Source organism: Nicotiana tabacum, chromosome 19 (assembly GCF_000715075.1).
Source record: "Nicotiana tabacum cultivar K326 chromosome 19, ASM71507v2, whole genome shotgun sequence".
Classification (NCBI taxonomy): Eukaryota; Viridiplantae; Streptophyta; class Magnoliopsida; order Solanales; family Solanaceae; genus Nicotiana; species Nicotiana tabacum.
In genome coordinates, this window is record NC_134098.1 from 116,413,897 (window position 1) to 116,430,094 (window position 16,198).

At 37.9% G+C, this 16,198-nt stretch overlaps 1 protein-coding gene across 1 annotated transcript in view; it reads right to left on the minus strand.

Moving 5' to 3' along the window:
• LOC107767614 (uncharacterized) overlaps positions 1-14,466 on the minus strand; it is a 30,588-nt gene extending 16,122 nt beyond the window's left edge. The window contains exons 1-7 of the mRNA XM_016586668.2: positions 14,103-14,466; positions 13,688-13,918; positions 9,734-10,045; positions 9,000-9,107; positions 6,662-6,851; positions 5,724-5,986; positions 4,657-4,786 (exon numbers count right to left, since the gene is read on the minus strand). Of these exons, the coding sequence (XP_016442154.1) occupies positions 4,657-4,786; positions 5,724-5,986; positions 6,662-6,851; positions 9,000-9,107; positions 9,734-10,045; positions 13,688-13,918; positions 14,103-14,252 (1,384 nt within the window). The 5' untranslated portion in view covers positions 14,253-14,466. The remainder of the gene's footprint in view (positions 1-4,656; positions 4,787-5,723; positions 5,987-6,661; positions 6,852-8,999; positions 9,108-9,733; positions 10,046-13,687; positions 13,919-14,102) is intronic.
• Positions 14,467-16,198: the final 1,732 nt, after the last annotated feature.

The window sequence follows — 16,198 nt, forward strand, 5'->3', positions numbered from 1 at the left end:
GGGTAGTCATTCCTTAGGGGTGTGTTGTCTAGCCATTTGTCCTTCCAGAATTTTATTTGTTGACTATCTCCTACTGCGAAGTGGTGATTTTGTGAGAACTCCTCCCAGAGTTTGCATATGCTCTTCCAAACTCCAACTCTATGTGGCGCTCTAGATAGCTTGGTGCACCAGTGGCTTTGGGTTCCATGCTTGGCATTGACAACTTTCTTCCATAGGCTCTGCTCCTCTTGTGTATATCTCCATAGCCATTTCATTAGTAAGCATTTGTTGTGCAAAGCTAAATCCCTGACCCCTAGTCCACCTTGGTGCTTTGGTAAGATAACTTTAGACCACTTTACCAGGTGGAACTTGTGACCTTCTTTAGTCCCTTCCCATAGAAAGTTCCTTCTAATCTTATCCAGCTGTTTCAGGACCTTACTAGGCATTGGAAAGAGTGACATCTGGTAGGTTGGGATGCTGTCTAGGACACTACTGATTAGAGTTAGTCTTCCACCCATAGACAAATACTGCAGCTGCCAAGAAGCAAGTTTCTTATCAAATTTCTCAATGACCCCACTCCATATAGCTTCTGACCTGAACTTTGCCCCGAGTGGAAGTCCCAGGTAAGTAGTTGGTAAACATCCAGTATTGCAGCCTAAAATTCCAGCCAAATCTTCTAAATTATACACCTCATTAACAGGGTAGATTACACTTTTGAGCATGTTAATGTGAAGACCCGAAATAGCTTCAAATATAAGAAGGGTTAGATTTAGATAGAGCACTTGACTTCTGTCTGCCCCACAAAAAATCAAGGTGTCATCTGCGTAGAGCAGATGAGAAAGATTGAATGTGCTTCCTCTCCCAACATCAAAACCTTTCAACCATTACAACTGCTTAGCTTTATCCAACATCCTACTGAGTCCTTCCATTGCTAATATGAATAAGAATAGTGAGAGTGGGTCTCCCCGTCTCAATCCCCTCTGTGGAGAGAAAAAACCGACTGGGCTCCTGTTGATTAGAATGGAGTACTTCACAGTGGAGATATTGAACTTGATCCATTTTAACCATCTTTCCCCAAATCCCATTTGCCTGAGAATGGAAATGAGGTAGGTCCAATTTAGTTGATCAAAGGCTTTTTCTATGTCCAGCTTACATAGGATCCCTGCATCCCCTTGCTTTAATTGTCAATCAAGGACCTCGTTTGCTATTAGTGAAGCGTCTGTAATCTGCCTTCCTTGTATGAATGCATTATGTTGATTTGAGACCAATTTTCCCATTACTTTCTTCAACCTTTCAGCTAGGACTTTGGCTATGATCTTGTACACATTGCCAATTAGACTAATTGGTCTGTAGTCCCTTAGCTCCATTGCCTTTTTCTTTTTAGGAATGAGCGCAATGAAAGATGCATTACATGACCTAACCATCCAACAATGCTGGTGATAGTAACTCATGGCTGCAAGTATGTCATGTTTAATGAACTCCCATGAGTGTTAGTAGAAAGCCATTGTGTACCCGTCGGGTCCTGGTGCTTTGTCGGGAGCACTAAAGCTAATTGCTGCAAGAACCTCCTCTTCATTGAAAGATGCCTCCAACCTCTCCTTTTCTTCTTTTGTAATGGTTGCAATTTCTTCAAAATTAGCAGATGGCCTCCAACTTTCCCGCTCAAGTGTACAAATTTTCATAAAAATCCAGTGTCTCCAGCTTTATCTGCTCCCTATCTTCTATGATCTCATCCCCGATCATGAGTTTGTCTATGCAATTGCTTTTTCTATGAGAGTTGGCAATCTTCTGGAAGTATTTGGTGTTTTTGTCTCCTTCCTTTAGCCAAAGACACCTTGATTTTTGCCTCAATGAGATTTCTTCTGCTTTGGCTAATTGCTGCAATTCTAACCTTATACTGACCGTTTGATTCGCCTCAGATAAAATCAATTGTCTGTCTTCTGCAGCCTGTTCTAGCGCCATTAGCTTCTCTAGTGCCCTGTTTTTCCTGGTTTCCACCTTCCCAAACTCTTCCCTGTTCCAAGTAATGATATCCTTCTTTAGGCTTTTTAGCTATTGCACAAGGATAAAATCAGCCCTACCAGTGAATGTGTAATTCTGCCACCAGCTCTTTGGTTTGCCTAGAAATGCTTCTGATTGAAGCCACATGTTTTCGAACTTAAAGAAGGAAGGGGTTGCATCCCAGTCACCACTCTCCAAAATAATTGGTCTATGATCTGAAATCACCTTAGGCAAGGCAATCTGTCTCACAACATTAAAAGAGTCATTCCACTCACTGGAGATAAGGAATCTGTCAATTCTCGATGCCTGCAAACAATTATCTCCCTTAGACCAGGTATATTGAGCCCATTGTAAGGGTAAATCAATAACATCTAGGTCCTGAATAATTTCAGAGAACAACTTCATTGCCTTTGATCTGCTGGTACAGTTCAGCATCTCACTCTCAAACCTAACAACGTTGAAGTCACCTCCCACTACCTAGTGATCTTCCCAAAGTCCCCTTATTCCAGCAATCTCACTCCACATTACTTCTCTCTCTGGATTGTTGTGTGGTCCATAGATTCCTGTGAAGCACCATCTGAATACTTCTGTGTTGCTTTCTAACATACAAGAGATGGAATAAGACCCCCGGTGTGCATCTAATTTGACCCACTTTCTTTTGTCCCAAATCACCACAATCCCTCCCCTGGTACCACTAGCTTTTAACTCCACCCAATCAGCTCATCTATTCCCCCATAATTGTTGAATCATTCTAGTAGAGCAATCTTCTACCTTAGTCTCCTGCAAACACAAAATATCCACCCTCCACTTCTAAATGAGAGATTTAATGGTACTTCTTTTCCAATCCTCATTCAACCCCCGCACATTCCAACTCAAGATATTTAGCTTCATCCAGAACATGAATGGTATTGCCTACCCCTTAACCTGCTGCCCTCTTATGTCATAATTAATCCCACATGCTAATCTTTTCCTTTCCCCCTCCTTTATTCCTCTTCTCCTTCCCTGCCTTTTGTTTTGATTCTTGTTGTTAGATTTGGACTTGTCTTCGTTGCTCCATCCTTAGAATTATGTTCAGAAGATCATGCTCGAACCCTGTCGCATTGACCCCAAATGCCTTGCACGCCTTGACCATAGTGATTTTGGTCCATTTTGAAGTCTCGATTAGAGATGGAGTATCAATAAGTTGTGCGCTGGGACCTCCCTCATACCATGTCAGTGGGAGGGCTTCACATATTGCTTGAGAAGAAAAATCTGTGTCTAAGCTAGTTGATGGGACCATATCTAGTATCGGCGAATGTATGCAAAGTGGCCTGTGGACTCTCTTCTGGGATCCCTTCATCATCTGCGTCTGAAGGGGAGTTATCTGGACTCTGGTTTACCAAAGCCATGCGGCAAGATTGTGTCGTGTTCTGTTCCTTCGAGGATGAGGGTTCAGCTGCCTGTTCTTTTAATTTTGAAGTATTTGGGTCGGGCTTAAGCCCAGTTACCCTCCACACTGCTTTCTCATTAAAAAGCTTTGACTCCTTTGACTTCCTTAATGTGGTCTTCTTACTAATTGGGCCTTTTTTGTAATATTCTTGATCTGCTCCTCGGCCCGAGTTTTGTGATTGATTTGCAAGCCCTTTACCCTTTTTATCATAGACTAATATAGTTGGTGGCCCTTTACCTACTGGTTTCCCAGATGAACCAGCATTCAAATATAAGCTTTCAATCCGTCCTTCTACATGTGAGACTATTCCTGATACGAGGTTCCTGCCAACCTGTCCTTCTACATGTGAGACTGTGTCCGATACAGGGTTCGAGGTGCCCACTCCTGCCATCTTCTCCCTTGCTTCATCGGAAAAGGATTTTTCGGCAGGTCTGGTTTTTGTGTGAGCATCTTCTGGTAACGAGATTTCAAAGCCCAGTCCTTCGTAATCAGCTCCAGGTTTCTTGGTAATTCTTCTCTTCGATTAACCACACAGATACGTGCCCAAAAAAAGTGAACTCTATGTTTAGTGTCATCGTCAATATCGACGAAGCCACCACACTTGTCTCCGATGAGTGTACTCAGGACTCTTTTGGGACGTACAGGACAGACAATCAAAGCCTAAAGTGTGCACAGAACGAACATCACCTATCAAGGTGCTTTCAAAGTACGTCACCTATCCAGGTGTTAGTCTCATGAAAACTTTAGCCCTCCATGGTTGCCTTAGGGTGTTTAGAGGCACTTCATCCCATTTTGAAGTCTCGAAATGAGTCAAATCTTTACCTTTTAAAGCATTGCCCGAAACAAAAAATGATAATAAATGGAATACATGTTTTATGTACATTATGTTGATTTGATGGTCTTTCCAAATTTTAACCTAGTTTGCAAACATCCAACGCAAACCTCTTAACATTACTAGACGCCTTTCGGGTGGCCATCTAATCATATTTGCCCATGCCAAAATACTTGACCTGGTTTTGTTCCTAATACGTCCTAAATTTGAATGTCAAAACTATTGGAGATTTTGGATTTCCCTATTCTGGGAAAATCTCAAATTTAAGTGGATTAAGAAGGAAACTAGGTCAAGTAATTTTGGCATAAAAAGGCCAGTATCTTTCTACCTGGGTATCGTATACAATTTAGAAATATACGAGCCAAATTTATTATCACTGCACCAAAATACAATATAAAAGAGTCAGAAAAGTTACATGGAATTTCAGTGATCCCACTACTATTGTCAGCATATTCCAGTTCCTCATCACTATCTTGCTTTATAGGTTGCTGAAGCAAAGATACCTTGGAGTAAGCAGGTACAAGGAAATTCCTGCCAACCACAACCTGAAGACAAAAGCATAGATGCTATGATTGATTGGTTTCAAAGTATAAAAAAGCGAAAGGCTGGAATCATCAAACAGACAAAATTGTTGGTGCAGCCTAAAGCAAGGAGAAATAGGTATGTGACTGTGCAACATTGGTTTGCAACAGTTTTAAGTACAACCAATAACCATTACAAGGAGGCAAAGGCAAATTATGAGAAAAATAATAGAAAGAACATATTATTGTAAGCAGAAACAAGTTAAAAGTAACCGAGTGATTAAGAAACATTCATGTTTAAATCAAGAATTTCAATTTGACATATGATCTCTGCCTCGATACAGTTTTTTTTTTTTTTTTGATAAGTAATTAAAGATATTATAAAACCTCAATACTGATTTTTGCACGGTCTAAACCCTTTAAGTTAGAAGTGCTTCTTCCATGTTCAAGTGGAACCCTTTACGCCACAACTCAGTTATATCAGTTTAGCATAAGATAGAAGCCTGATCTTCGGACTCAAAGTTCTGCTTTCAGTTTACTATACATCCCTTTGAAGATGAGGAGTTTCCAAAGCATTGAGGAAGGTTGGGAACTCCTCATACGATTTACCATAGCTTCATTCAAACTGACCAATTTATTGGCAAATAAATGCTTAAAGAAGCAGAACTTTTTTTATGACGTAAAATGTTGTATTAAAGGCATTTAAAGAAGCCGAACTAGCCTAGATCTTAGTCAAACGCAAGAAACATATAAAAGGTAAACTGCATGTTCGGTAAGATGCGCCAAGAAAGCTTAACATGAATAATTGGGTATCAGCCTCCTGAGAGATGAATGCCTTGAGGCAAAGTATACGATGCATGAGTTGCTTAATTGAAATTCATCAAAACCAGGTGTCACTAGTACATCCAGAAAAAGAAAAAAAAAACGTCTTTTCTTGTTTCGCTAATGGCACTTCAAATACCTTAAAAGACAAGACTGTTCCAGGCTCTAAAGCTGCTCCAGACTTCATTGTCACACCATCACAAACTATTGAGTGCTTCAATTTGCAGCCATCTTCAATCGTGACGTTATGCCATATATAGCAACCTTCAATTGCGACATTTGACCCAATTGAGCAACCTTCCCCAACAACTGAGTTTGAAATCTCTGTGTTGTTCCCAATACTGGTTCTAGTCCCAATTACAGTAAAGGGACCGATTTTCGCTGAGCGGGATTGCTTAATTTCTGCGAAATGACAGGTAAACAACAATGTCAATAGAGTCCAAAAAATCAAGATCTACATCTGTCACATTTTTCACATAAAGGTCCATGCAGGATGATATGAGCGTAAAATATCACATATGAACAAATATCAATAAAGAGTGGACACAGCTAAAATACATAGTTTCCTTTATCTTTTTCGATAATATCTAGTAACGCACATATTCTAGCTTGCTCTATTATACAGCATATGTTCTAGACTTCTAGCAGCAAAACCCTACAACTCACAAGGACATCAGATGCTATACAAAAACTACTACACCTCAATCTGAAACTAAATGGGGTCAGCTACACAAATCCTCAATGACAAGCACGTCAGATATTAAAGCAGCAAAAGCTAAATCCTGCAAAGAGCAAAACCTGTTAGATCACCGTATTTTTTGAAGCCATTACGTGTCCTTTAAACTTCCATCCATCAGTCTTTCTTGTTCAGTAGCTAAGTTAGCCACAGCTTTGAAATTGACATTCAATAAATTCTTTCTGATAAAAGGTAAATAATTTTATTAATGTGGGAAAGAAACTCATGTATACAATCCATCTACCAAAAAAGTAGAGAATACCAAATATTGATATTCAATATTTCCAAAATCTCCATCATAAGTTAATAGCAACATGTTCTAGTATGGAGTCAGTCCTTACCAGGTGCTCGATACATGCCCTGCCTTTCCAATTTAGTAGCAGAATTTCCAAAAAACTGGACATCAGGCACCAAGGGATATGTCCATCGCTGAATTATGTCCTTGCTAATGGTGTCATAACTTCTATAGTTATCAATTCTTGCCGCATAACTTGAATGAATTTCATGGGTGTAGATTTTATAACCCATAATCTGAAAGAAAAAGTAAGTTGAGATTTGAGAACAAAGAGATGGATGTACAGAGCAAGAAGAAATGCTCACCTGCACAAACGTGGCGACAGATTTCAATTGATATATTGATACCTAAAGAAGCTGACCATGAAAGATGGATAGTGCCATGTTTCAATTGAAGGAAAACGTATACTACAGAATTTCTCTTTTCTGCCTTTTAATTAAATGACATAGCACATATTAGGTATCTTTTGCCCAATACAAAGAAATCAGACACATTTAGACCTTATAAAAAGAAGGGAGAAATTTAGGTGGAAGAGAATGAAAAATTGAGCATTCATGAATATCCAATTTGTAACATACTTCAGAGTTCACAAGCCAAAAGACAATCAAATCATGTTTCCAAGTCCAACATAAGATACGCTAAAACGAAAATGTGTTTTGTCAATTGTTATTTGTGAGAGAGTGGCAGAGACATTCTACAAGTGAAGGATATATACTTTTTTTACGAAGGAAATAATTAATTAGGACAACTCTTGTATAAAAGCAGTGTACTAAAAGGCGAACAACCTACACAGGAATATGATCCTCTACAAATGACACACAATCTTCCATACAAACAGGAACTTCTATGGGTGCACCAAAAGCTAACTAAGAAAAATAGGCCATTCCATGAATGTATAAAATCATTTTCTATCCCCTTAAAAGATTTCACGTTTCTCCTTCCACAAGACCCACATTATGGCTAAGGGGACAATTTTCCATGCTCTGCATTTACTTTTCCTTCTAAAGGTCAAGCTATGTAACATTTCCTTCACCGAACCAGGCACCATTGACTACATCCTAAACCAGTAATACAACCCAGCTAGACGAACCACTTGGCAATGCAATAATACGTGATCGTCATCTTTGCTTGAACATCTACGCATAAAGCACCAACTAACGTATATAATCCTCCTTCTCCTCAAATTCTCAACTATCAGATCGCCCTCCCATTGTTCTAACCAGGTGAAGAAATACACCTCCTAGGCACTCTAGGCATCCAAACTGAAACATAAGGGAAGCCTGACGCCTACCTCACCAAAATATTTTGGTAGTATGATTTTTACTAAGAATGCACCATCATTTCTCGCCTCCACTTCCACAAGCCCAAGCTAGTGAATGTAGTGTTTTGTTTGTATAGTATTTTCACCAAACTCTAAACTTGTAAATCCCTACTAAATCTCAGGACCTAGTAAATGTTCTCCCTCTTATGCGCTTTGAATCTATTGCATGGTCATCTCTCTCTAGCTCGAGATCTATATAAATGAAGAAAATATACTCAAAGTCTGTCTTAAGCTAAAACTTTCAGGAGCTCAACTATATTAGATGCATTTGACTATGTTTCCACTTCTTTAATTCGTAAATTGCAAGAGGTACACCGACATTTTTTTTAAATGAGTAAGCTATTGCGAGTAGTATCAAAAGGTAAAACTATTTGAAGCACATTCATTTATTAGTCAAGTCTCCAACACGCCTCCTCACATAAGGACCGGATTCGTTTCAATTGTTCCATACACATGAAAGGTGTCGGTAATACTCGAACACAACACCTCTGCGTAACTCTCATACTATGTGAAAGAACATAAGAATCCAACTAAACTTTAACAATTATGGAATAAGCTAAAGTCCTTTGTATACCTTCTTATGTATTATTCTACACCCGATGTGGGTCATTATAGATTTCTAACCCCCTTCCTCACGCACGTAGAACACAATTTTAGGATTTAAACATGAACAAAAGTGTTCATGAGCTTATGGGCAAGAGAACGGGTTCATCAAAATTGGATACAATACAATGTTGGATTATATATACCACTTGATTTAATGGTTAAATCGTTATGTAATGAACATATTTATTTATTTACTTAGGTCCAACAAAGTGCAAAAATTATGACATATAACTAATTCATCTGTTACACATAGCAAAAATTTACAAATGAAGATATTGACGCCCTGCATAGACCATTCACAACCAGTTGTAAGATTATAGGATCAAACTGCACTTGGAACATTTTTTCCAATGCACACTTGGAATTGTTTTTTGGTTTTAACTTACTCTTTTTTTCCTTGGGACTAGCACAACATTGCTCAAAAGTAGTAGTATAAAATACAAAGGAAAATGCATACATCATCGACGAGCAACCCCTTGACAAAATCACGCCGCAAATGTTGATAGTCAAAATTATCAGTGAAAAGACTTAAAACTTCTGGGGAGCAGATGTCAATGTAGCAATCCTGCAACCAACGCACCAATCATTAATCACAAGAATAAATAGAAAGAAATGACAATACCTAGAAGCCTTCTCCAAAACAAGATAATGGAAGGAAATAGCATCATATGTGAGGAGTAAGCAATGAAATCCAAAACTACAAAATAGATAGCAATTAACTACAAGAAACTAGGATTTTCTTACTAGTTCATCTGTTAATGAAGGTATTTACTAGGAAAGAAGCAACCATACATTGAAAAACATAGCAAATAACAAATAACATTAGAATAGTGAAAAAAGGAAAGTTAACAAAACTCACCAGATGCGATACCTAAGCTATGTTAAACTCCACCCATTGTTATTGAGCAAAAAAAGTATATGAACCACAAATATTTTGAGTATTGCAAAATATTTGCATTGAATTCGAAATAAACATTTGGTTTTAACAGATATAATATGTAAATAACATAGTCATCAAATTCAAGGAAAGAAACGGAAAAGGCAACCACTGGTACAGCTCATCCAAGGACTTCATTCTTTCTCATAGTAATTAAAACCAGATCATGCAACACACCTTTACAAGAACATTGCTGAAACTAGCGGCAGTACTAGTAACACTAGCAACAATACAACAAGAGTAACTAAACAAACCTGCTTGTCATTCTGAAGGGAAATAGATGTATCAGTAAGCAATGCCTTATCAAGAGACAAATATCCTTTTAAATTATCTCCCCTGTCTTCATAATACAGCAGCTGCTTAGTCTCTGGATCAATTACCATGAACAGCTCTTCAGTTCCAAGACGAGATTGGCGAGTTATAGGTGAAGGCTTTGATTGTTTAATCACCATGGTCATTACAGCATTGCTATCCTTTCTTCGTCTCTCCTTATGTTCCTTAAGTGCCTGTGAGAGTGACATGTTGCTCACAGTATCTCCACTGACGAGGATAAAATCGCCGCGTATCTTCAAAATCCCAAAAGTTAAGTTAGCAAATCACATTGACAAAAGATTACTCCAAATTCAACAATATTTAAGTCACAAATTTAAGCAAACAGAGAACAGCGAATGCAAAGAGGACAGCACAACATCTTCCTATCCTCATCTCCGAGAACAAACATGAATTGCACACAATGCTCAATGCCTGGTTTGATTCTTTTCTCTTATCTATAATGGTGGTTTTATGACCAACTTGTGCATACCTCAGTTATTAATCTAAGTTACTCGGACTCGGCAATTTGGGCACCGTACCCGTGTCGACACGACACTGACATGGGTAAGGGTGTGGGATCTGTGTCGGATCCGGTCAGACGAGATCGGGTGTGTTGACCAAAATTTTAAGGAAAATTTCCGTAAGTAAAGGAAGTGGTACAAATCTCTTTATATTTTTTATTGTACTATCCCATGAAAAGTGGCTTTCTTGTCAAAAAAGTAGGGTACATAGTGAACTTTCTTGTCAAAAAAGTGGGGTAGTGAACTTTATTGTCTAAAAAGTGGGGTATAGAGACCTTTCTTGACAGCAAAATACATCCTTCCTATCTTTTCTCTACCTACTTTCCCTCCAACAGATCAAGAAAATGGACAAAGAAGCCATTCTCTCTCTCTGCTTCATCTCGACTTTCTGTGACCAAAGCCAAAAAAAATCAATTTTTTTTCTTCATCCAATTTATAGCTATATTTCTAGATTTTTAATTTGTTTTTCACCGAATCCCCGCACCCGTACCCGTACCTAGATCCATATCCTCGAATCCTAAAATTTAGATCATGAAGGATCCGACTTTTGGATCCGTACCCGTGTCGGATACCCGTACCCGAGTCCGAGTAACTTAGAGTTATTTTACCAAGCACCTACTACCTACTACCTACTACCTACTACCTCCCACCAGCATAAGTACCGGGTAACTATATCCACCAAAGCTAATATGGATAGGAAGAAATCACCTTAAAGATTTCCGCCGGAAAATAGAAAACATCTTCTGATTTAGGAGGAACTGGATGGGAAGGCGGAAAAGCCTCGCGAAGAGGATGACTGAAGAAGAATTAGTGAGGTCTGGTCGGAGAAAGGCTCACCCGTCGCCGAAAAATAGTAAAAGTCGTCGGAATTTGGATATTCTTGGACAGGAAGGCTCGGAACAGCCTTGCGATGAGGATATCTGAAGAAGAAAAAGTGAGATTTGGCCGGGATATGCCTCACGCACCGGCGCGTGGCTGAGAAGTCGCCGGAGCTGGGCGACGGGTAGAGTTTAAAGAGAATATGATCATTGCCTCGTGACCATCTTTAAATCACTTGTGCCACAAAAGACAAAAGAATCAAAAATGAATCTTTGATCTACAATTTGCACATCTATTAAGTTACCAGTTTCAAAAAAAAAAAAAAAAAAAATTTGCACATCTATTGTTCCTTGCTCCAAATGGTTTGTGTATCAAGCGAAAAGCTACTCATTTTGTCCCAAAAGAATGGCAATATAACTATTTGGGGAGTACAATAAAATTCTTACTACAAAATTCTCAAACATTTATAAATACCTTTAACATGAAATCTGATGTATAGAATTTTAAAGATTATTAATCGATGTCTGTATTCAATACTGAAATTTAGAGAGCGTTGACCCGGCGTACTCCGGACCTGGCCACTTTTAAGTTTGGACGGAGAAAGTAATGTAATAATTGCATTTCAAACATAGGTTTGAACATGAGAGCAATTCGCTTTTGGTAACCGAAAATCACGTGTGAGTTAGCTGACTCAAACCGGTTGGCCCATAGGTTTGAACATCGGGGGAGTATCGCCACGCTTCTTTATCCTACTCCCACTTAAATACCAGGTTTAAACTCATGATGTGCGCCCAATCCACACATCTTGCAGACCGTCCTTACCACTGAACCAGAACCTTGAGCCCCATACATGTGAGGAATTTGTGAAATTGTAGTGAGAGTAAAATCTCTAGGTGAAATAGAGCAAGCTAGCTGACCAGTTGTTAAAGGAACTTAAACACATGTATCCTTTTTTAGAAGAACACATAACTGAGATGTTACAATATTTTAGCAAGGATAATATGGATCATAAACTACTAGAAGAGCATATTACTTGTGCTTGTTTAGTGAGCATAGTGTCGAGTGTCCAATACCTTGGATGAAAGCTTATTGATCATCCAGAATTTGAGTATTCTCCCCTATGCTCTCAATCATTCTTTTCTAATCTTTCAAAAACCAGGTTCTGATTTCCACCAAAACTTGTTGGCGCAAGTTTTATCCTAGTTGTTAACCAAGAACCACAGAGTAACTAAGGAAACCACTTATTTTTGTTGTACTACTTCCACAGGTAACTTTTCCCACATAAATACTTTACTTTTAACACCAGAGATGTAAATGTGACTTTAATGTTTCCCAATCTTTCACCCTATTTTTTTTTAGTAAGGTAATGTAAATATCATTACTAATGTACCAAGAAGGTACTGCAAACATACAAAACTACCGCACAGCTGAAGTTGTTAAAATTTCAAAACTTCTATAAAATCCATGTACTGATCTAAATCTTTCACCCTATTAGAATAGAGTAACTGTCTAACATTAAAAATATTACCCACCCGCCGCAAGGGCTTTGGTTTAGCGGTAAGACCGCAGTACATGATTGTCAGTTACGCGCATGTTAAGAGTTCAAACCTTGCCGTAGACAAAAGCTTGGTATTTAAGTGGTGAAAGGTAGAAGGGGGAGTCTATTATCCACCGAGTTTCAAACCATGTGGCACTCGCTCTCAAGGATTTCTCGGTTATAAAAAAGAAAAAAAAATTCCACCCATATACTAGCAGCTTTTATACTTTTCAAAGTAGGAATCTCTTGACCCTAACAACAGAAACATCTCAAAAAAAGGTTAGGCTTTCTTTCACGCTCCTGCCCCATGTGAACCATCACAAAATTCTTTCAAATTATCCTTGTTCATGTCACCTGTCAAGAGAATTTTGGTATGGCATCTCTGCTAATATGAAATCCTATTTATTCTGACTAATAAAATGCCTAGTTCTGTTTCTATGTTGTTAATGTGTGCTCAAGTCATCTAAAGATACATACTTAAATACCACTGTTTCCCAAGATGACGTACACTATCAAGGCAGAAAACATGACTGAAGCTCAGATTGTTTAGAAATAAAATTGATAAAAAGCTCAGACTCAAATTAACAAGTTAAAGACTACCTTATTTGATCACATCGCATCAGTGCAATGAGGTTAACTAGTAGTAGTATTTTCCACACTTCTGAAACATAAAAACAATAGTAGTAACAATTTATCCAACCCTAAGGCATTTATACAGTAACTAAGTAATGACCAATAGGATACCAATTGTGTGATAAAGTCTAAGGCGTTAGGATTAAACTTTTCTTTTAGAATTTCCCTTATTTTCCTGTGCCTTTTTTTGGAACAAAATCCCTTATTTCATTGTGATCCTAAAACGATCTAGAAAGAACATGGACTGGATAAGAAAATAACTTGAGAACCATAAGATAACATGTACTGCTTTCTGTTCAAGAAGTTCGATAAACTGTTAAATCAATTAACAAAGTTTTTAATTTGAGGGGAGGATGGCAACTGGATACGCAAATGTCATTACATACCACATGTTGCTCATAGATGGAGCGCAAAGCATCTCCAGCACTAATAGCATTGTGTGATTCAATCGTTGTGACTGAAAAGTTTGGTTGGCCAAACCAATTGGAGTTATCCAAATAATCAACCACTTGCTTAGAATGAGCAGAACAGAAAACAAAAACTTCTTCCACACCAGCAGATTCAAGCCATGCCAAGGTATAATCTATCATAGGGGCATTGACTAATGGCAACAACACCTGCAATTCGAAAACCATTGAACTATAGTAAACACCAGTAACAATAAAATAAAGATACCACAAGTTTCTGGAACCCATAAAATTTTTAGAACCAGCTATTAATCACGAGTATTTGTCTTTAAATCCGATGTATATGAAAAAAAACGACAAAGGAAAAGAGGGAAAGCGTAGTAAGGCTTATTACTTTGGGGCGTTCAAGAGTGATGGGTCGGAACTTAGTGGTGAAACTATCGGCCAAAACAATAGCCTGCAACGGGGTACGAGCCAATTCCTCTTCAGCATCATCTGCTCCCACCATTCCTCCTCCTTTGCTTCCACCTTTCTTTGCCACCATTGCTACGTGTGTGTGTGAGTATGGGTCTACAAGGGGGTTTGAGAATATTTTTCGCTTGTGAAACCCTCGCCTTTCAGTTCTAAAACAGTAAAACCTCTCTTCAGTTGCGTAGAAGTTTGAGCTGATTTGGGTTCGATGCTCAACATCAATGTCGGGTTAACCGGGCGTAGGCTATTTGGAACCGGGCTATCAATATGTTACTAGGAGTACTCTTAAATTTTTTATTGCAGATGGCGTTTTTTTTTTTTTTTGCTAATACAGATGGCGTTGATTAGACACGGACTTTTTTGAAAAAAAATACTGTAGTATAACTACTTTTGACATGAAATCTATGTATAAGAGCATATTCCTAGTTTTTCAAAATAATTTATTTTCTTAAATTTTATTTACCAAAGCACCGCTAAATACAATAAAATCACCATATTGATCTTAAAAATAAAAAGACTAATAAAGAAAATCATGTATTGATTACATATTTTCTTTCTAAACTTGAACTTGCACTTTTTTAAGATATAAAAATAAAATCCAAATGAATATTAGACTTGAAACTAATGGCTTTGGCCAAACTTCTTTTTGACTAAAAGTATTTTTTTCTAAAGTTAAGGTGTTTTGCCAAACTTTTAGAAGTAACAAAAGTGCTTTTGAGCAGAAGCATGAGTAATTTTTGAGAAGAAGAAAAAAATAGCTTCTCCCAAAGTATTTTCTTTTGCAAAAGTATTTTTGAGAAAAATGCGTTTAAAAGTGCTTTTTAAAAAATTAGGTCAAACATTAATTACTGCTCAAAAATACTTTTTAAATTAAATAGTCAAACACAAATTGTTTCTCACCAAAAATATTTATTTAAAAGCACCTTTGAGAAAAATACTTTTTAAAATAAGCTGGTTTTAAAAACTTGCCGAATATGCTATAATTTAGTGATTATTTTGTGAAATATATATATATATATATATATATATACTAATTAAATTGTTCTTACACTAGGCTGTTGTGTAGCCAAGACCATATTACCAAATAGAGAGTAGTTTAATGCTACACTAGCAATATTATAACTTTTAATGTTCCTTTCAAAAATAGTTCCTATGGTGTCTGCCCATAGTACTTCATTGACACACATCAGAGGAACTACTAAAAAGTTGATTCCTACTTCCGACTGCTTCCCTGTTTCCTTTGCCAATTTGTTTGCCACCCTGTTTGCCACCCTGAACGTGTGGTTTACTAGTGGATGGCCCAGAGCGACTAGGAGAGACATGCATTCACAGATAAATGGATCATATATCAGATAACCATTGTTAATGCATTGTATTACCTCTGTCGAATCCAAAGTGGCCTCCAAAGGTAATAGATTGTTTGATATTGCCATCTTTAGACCCTCCATGAAAGTTGTTAGCTCATAATGGAGAATATTTGTGCAATTCAATTTCCCCGTGAACCCTGTTACCCAATCCCAATTGTTGTTTCTAATTACCCCTCATATTCATCTTGCTTTATCTTTTTGATGGTTAGCACCATCTGTGTTTAGCTTGTAACGCCCCCTCCCAGGGGGATGCTATTTTACTGAGACGACAGTATTGTGGCTAGACCCCTATCCTCCTATTGCCATGTGCATGAATTCTACATCTTTATTTATGGCCACCCTAAAAGGAACAAGTTCCCTCTTATGATTGTAACTGTTGTTGTTCCTGGTTAGCCAAATTTGCCAAAGGTAGAATGGGAGTAATTATCCCCATTTGAGCATGTCATTGAAAGACTAATGTTTTACCTTGTTAATAGTGTGCACCCAGTGTTTTGGGCTAGTTACAAGGTTTGGGATGCTGAAGTTGGATTGGCTTTGTTCAGCTGGCTTCTCCCAACACTAATTAGCATTGTCATATCTGATGAGGACGTGCTTAATTGTTTCCTCCTTGTTACAGAAAAAGCACATGGGGTTAAGACTCACACCCCTGTAG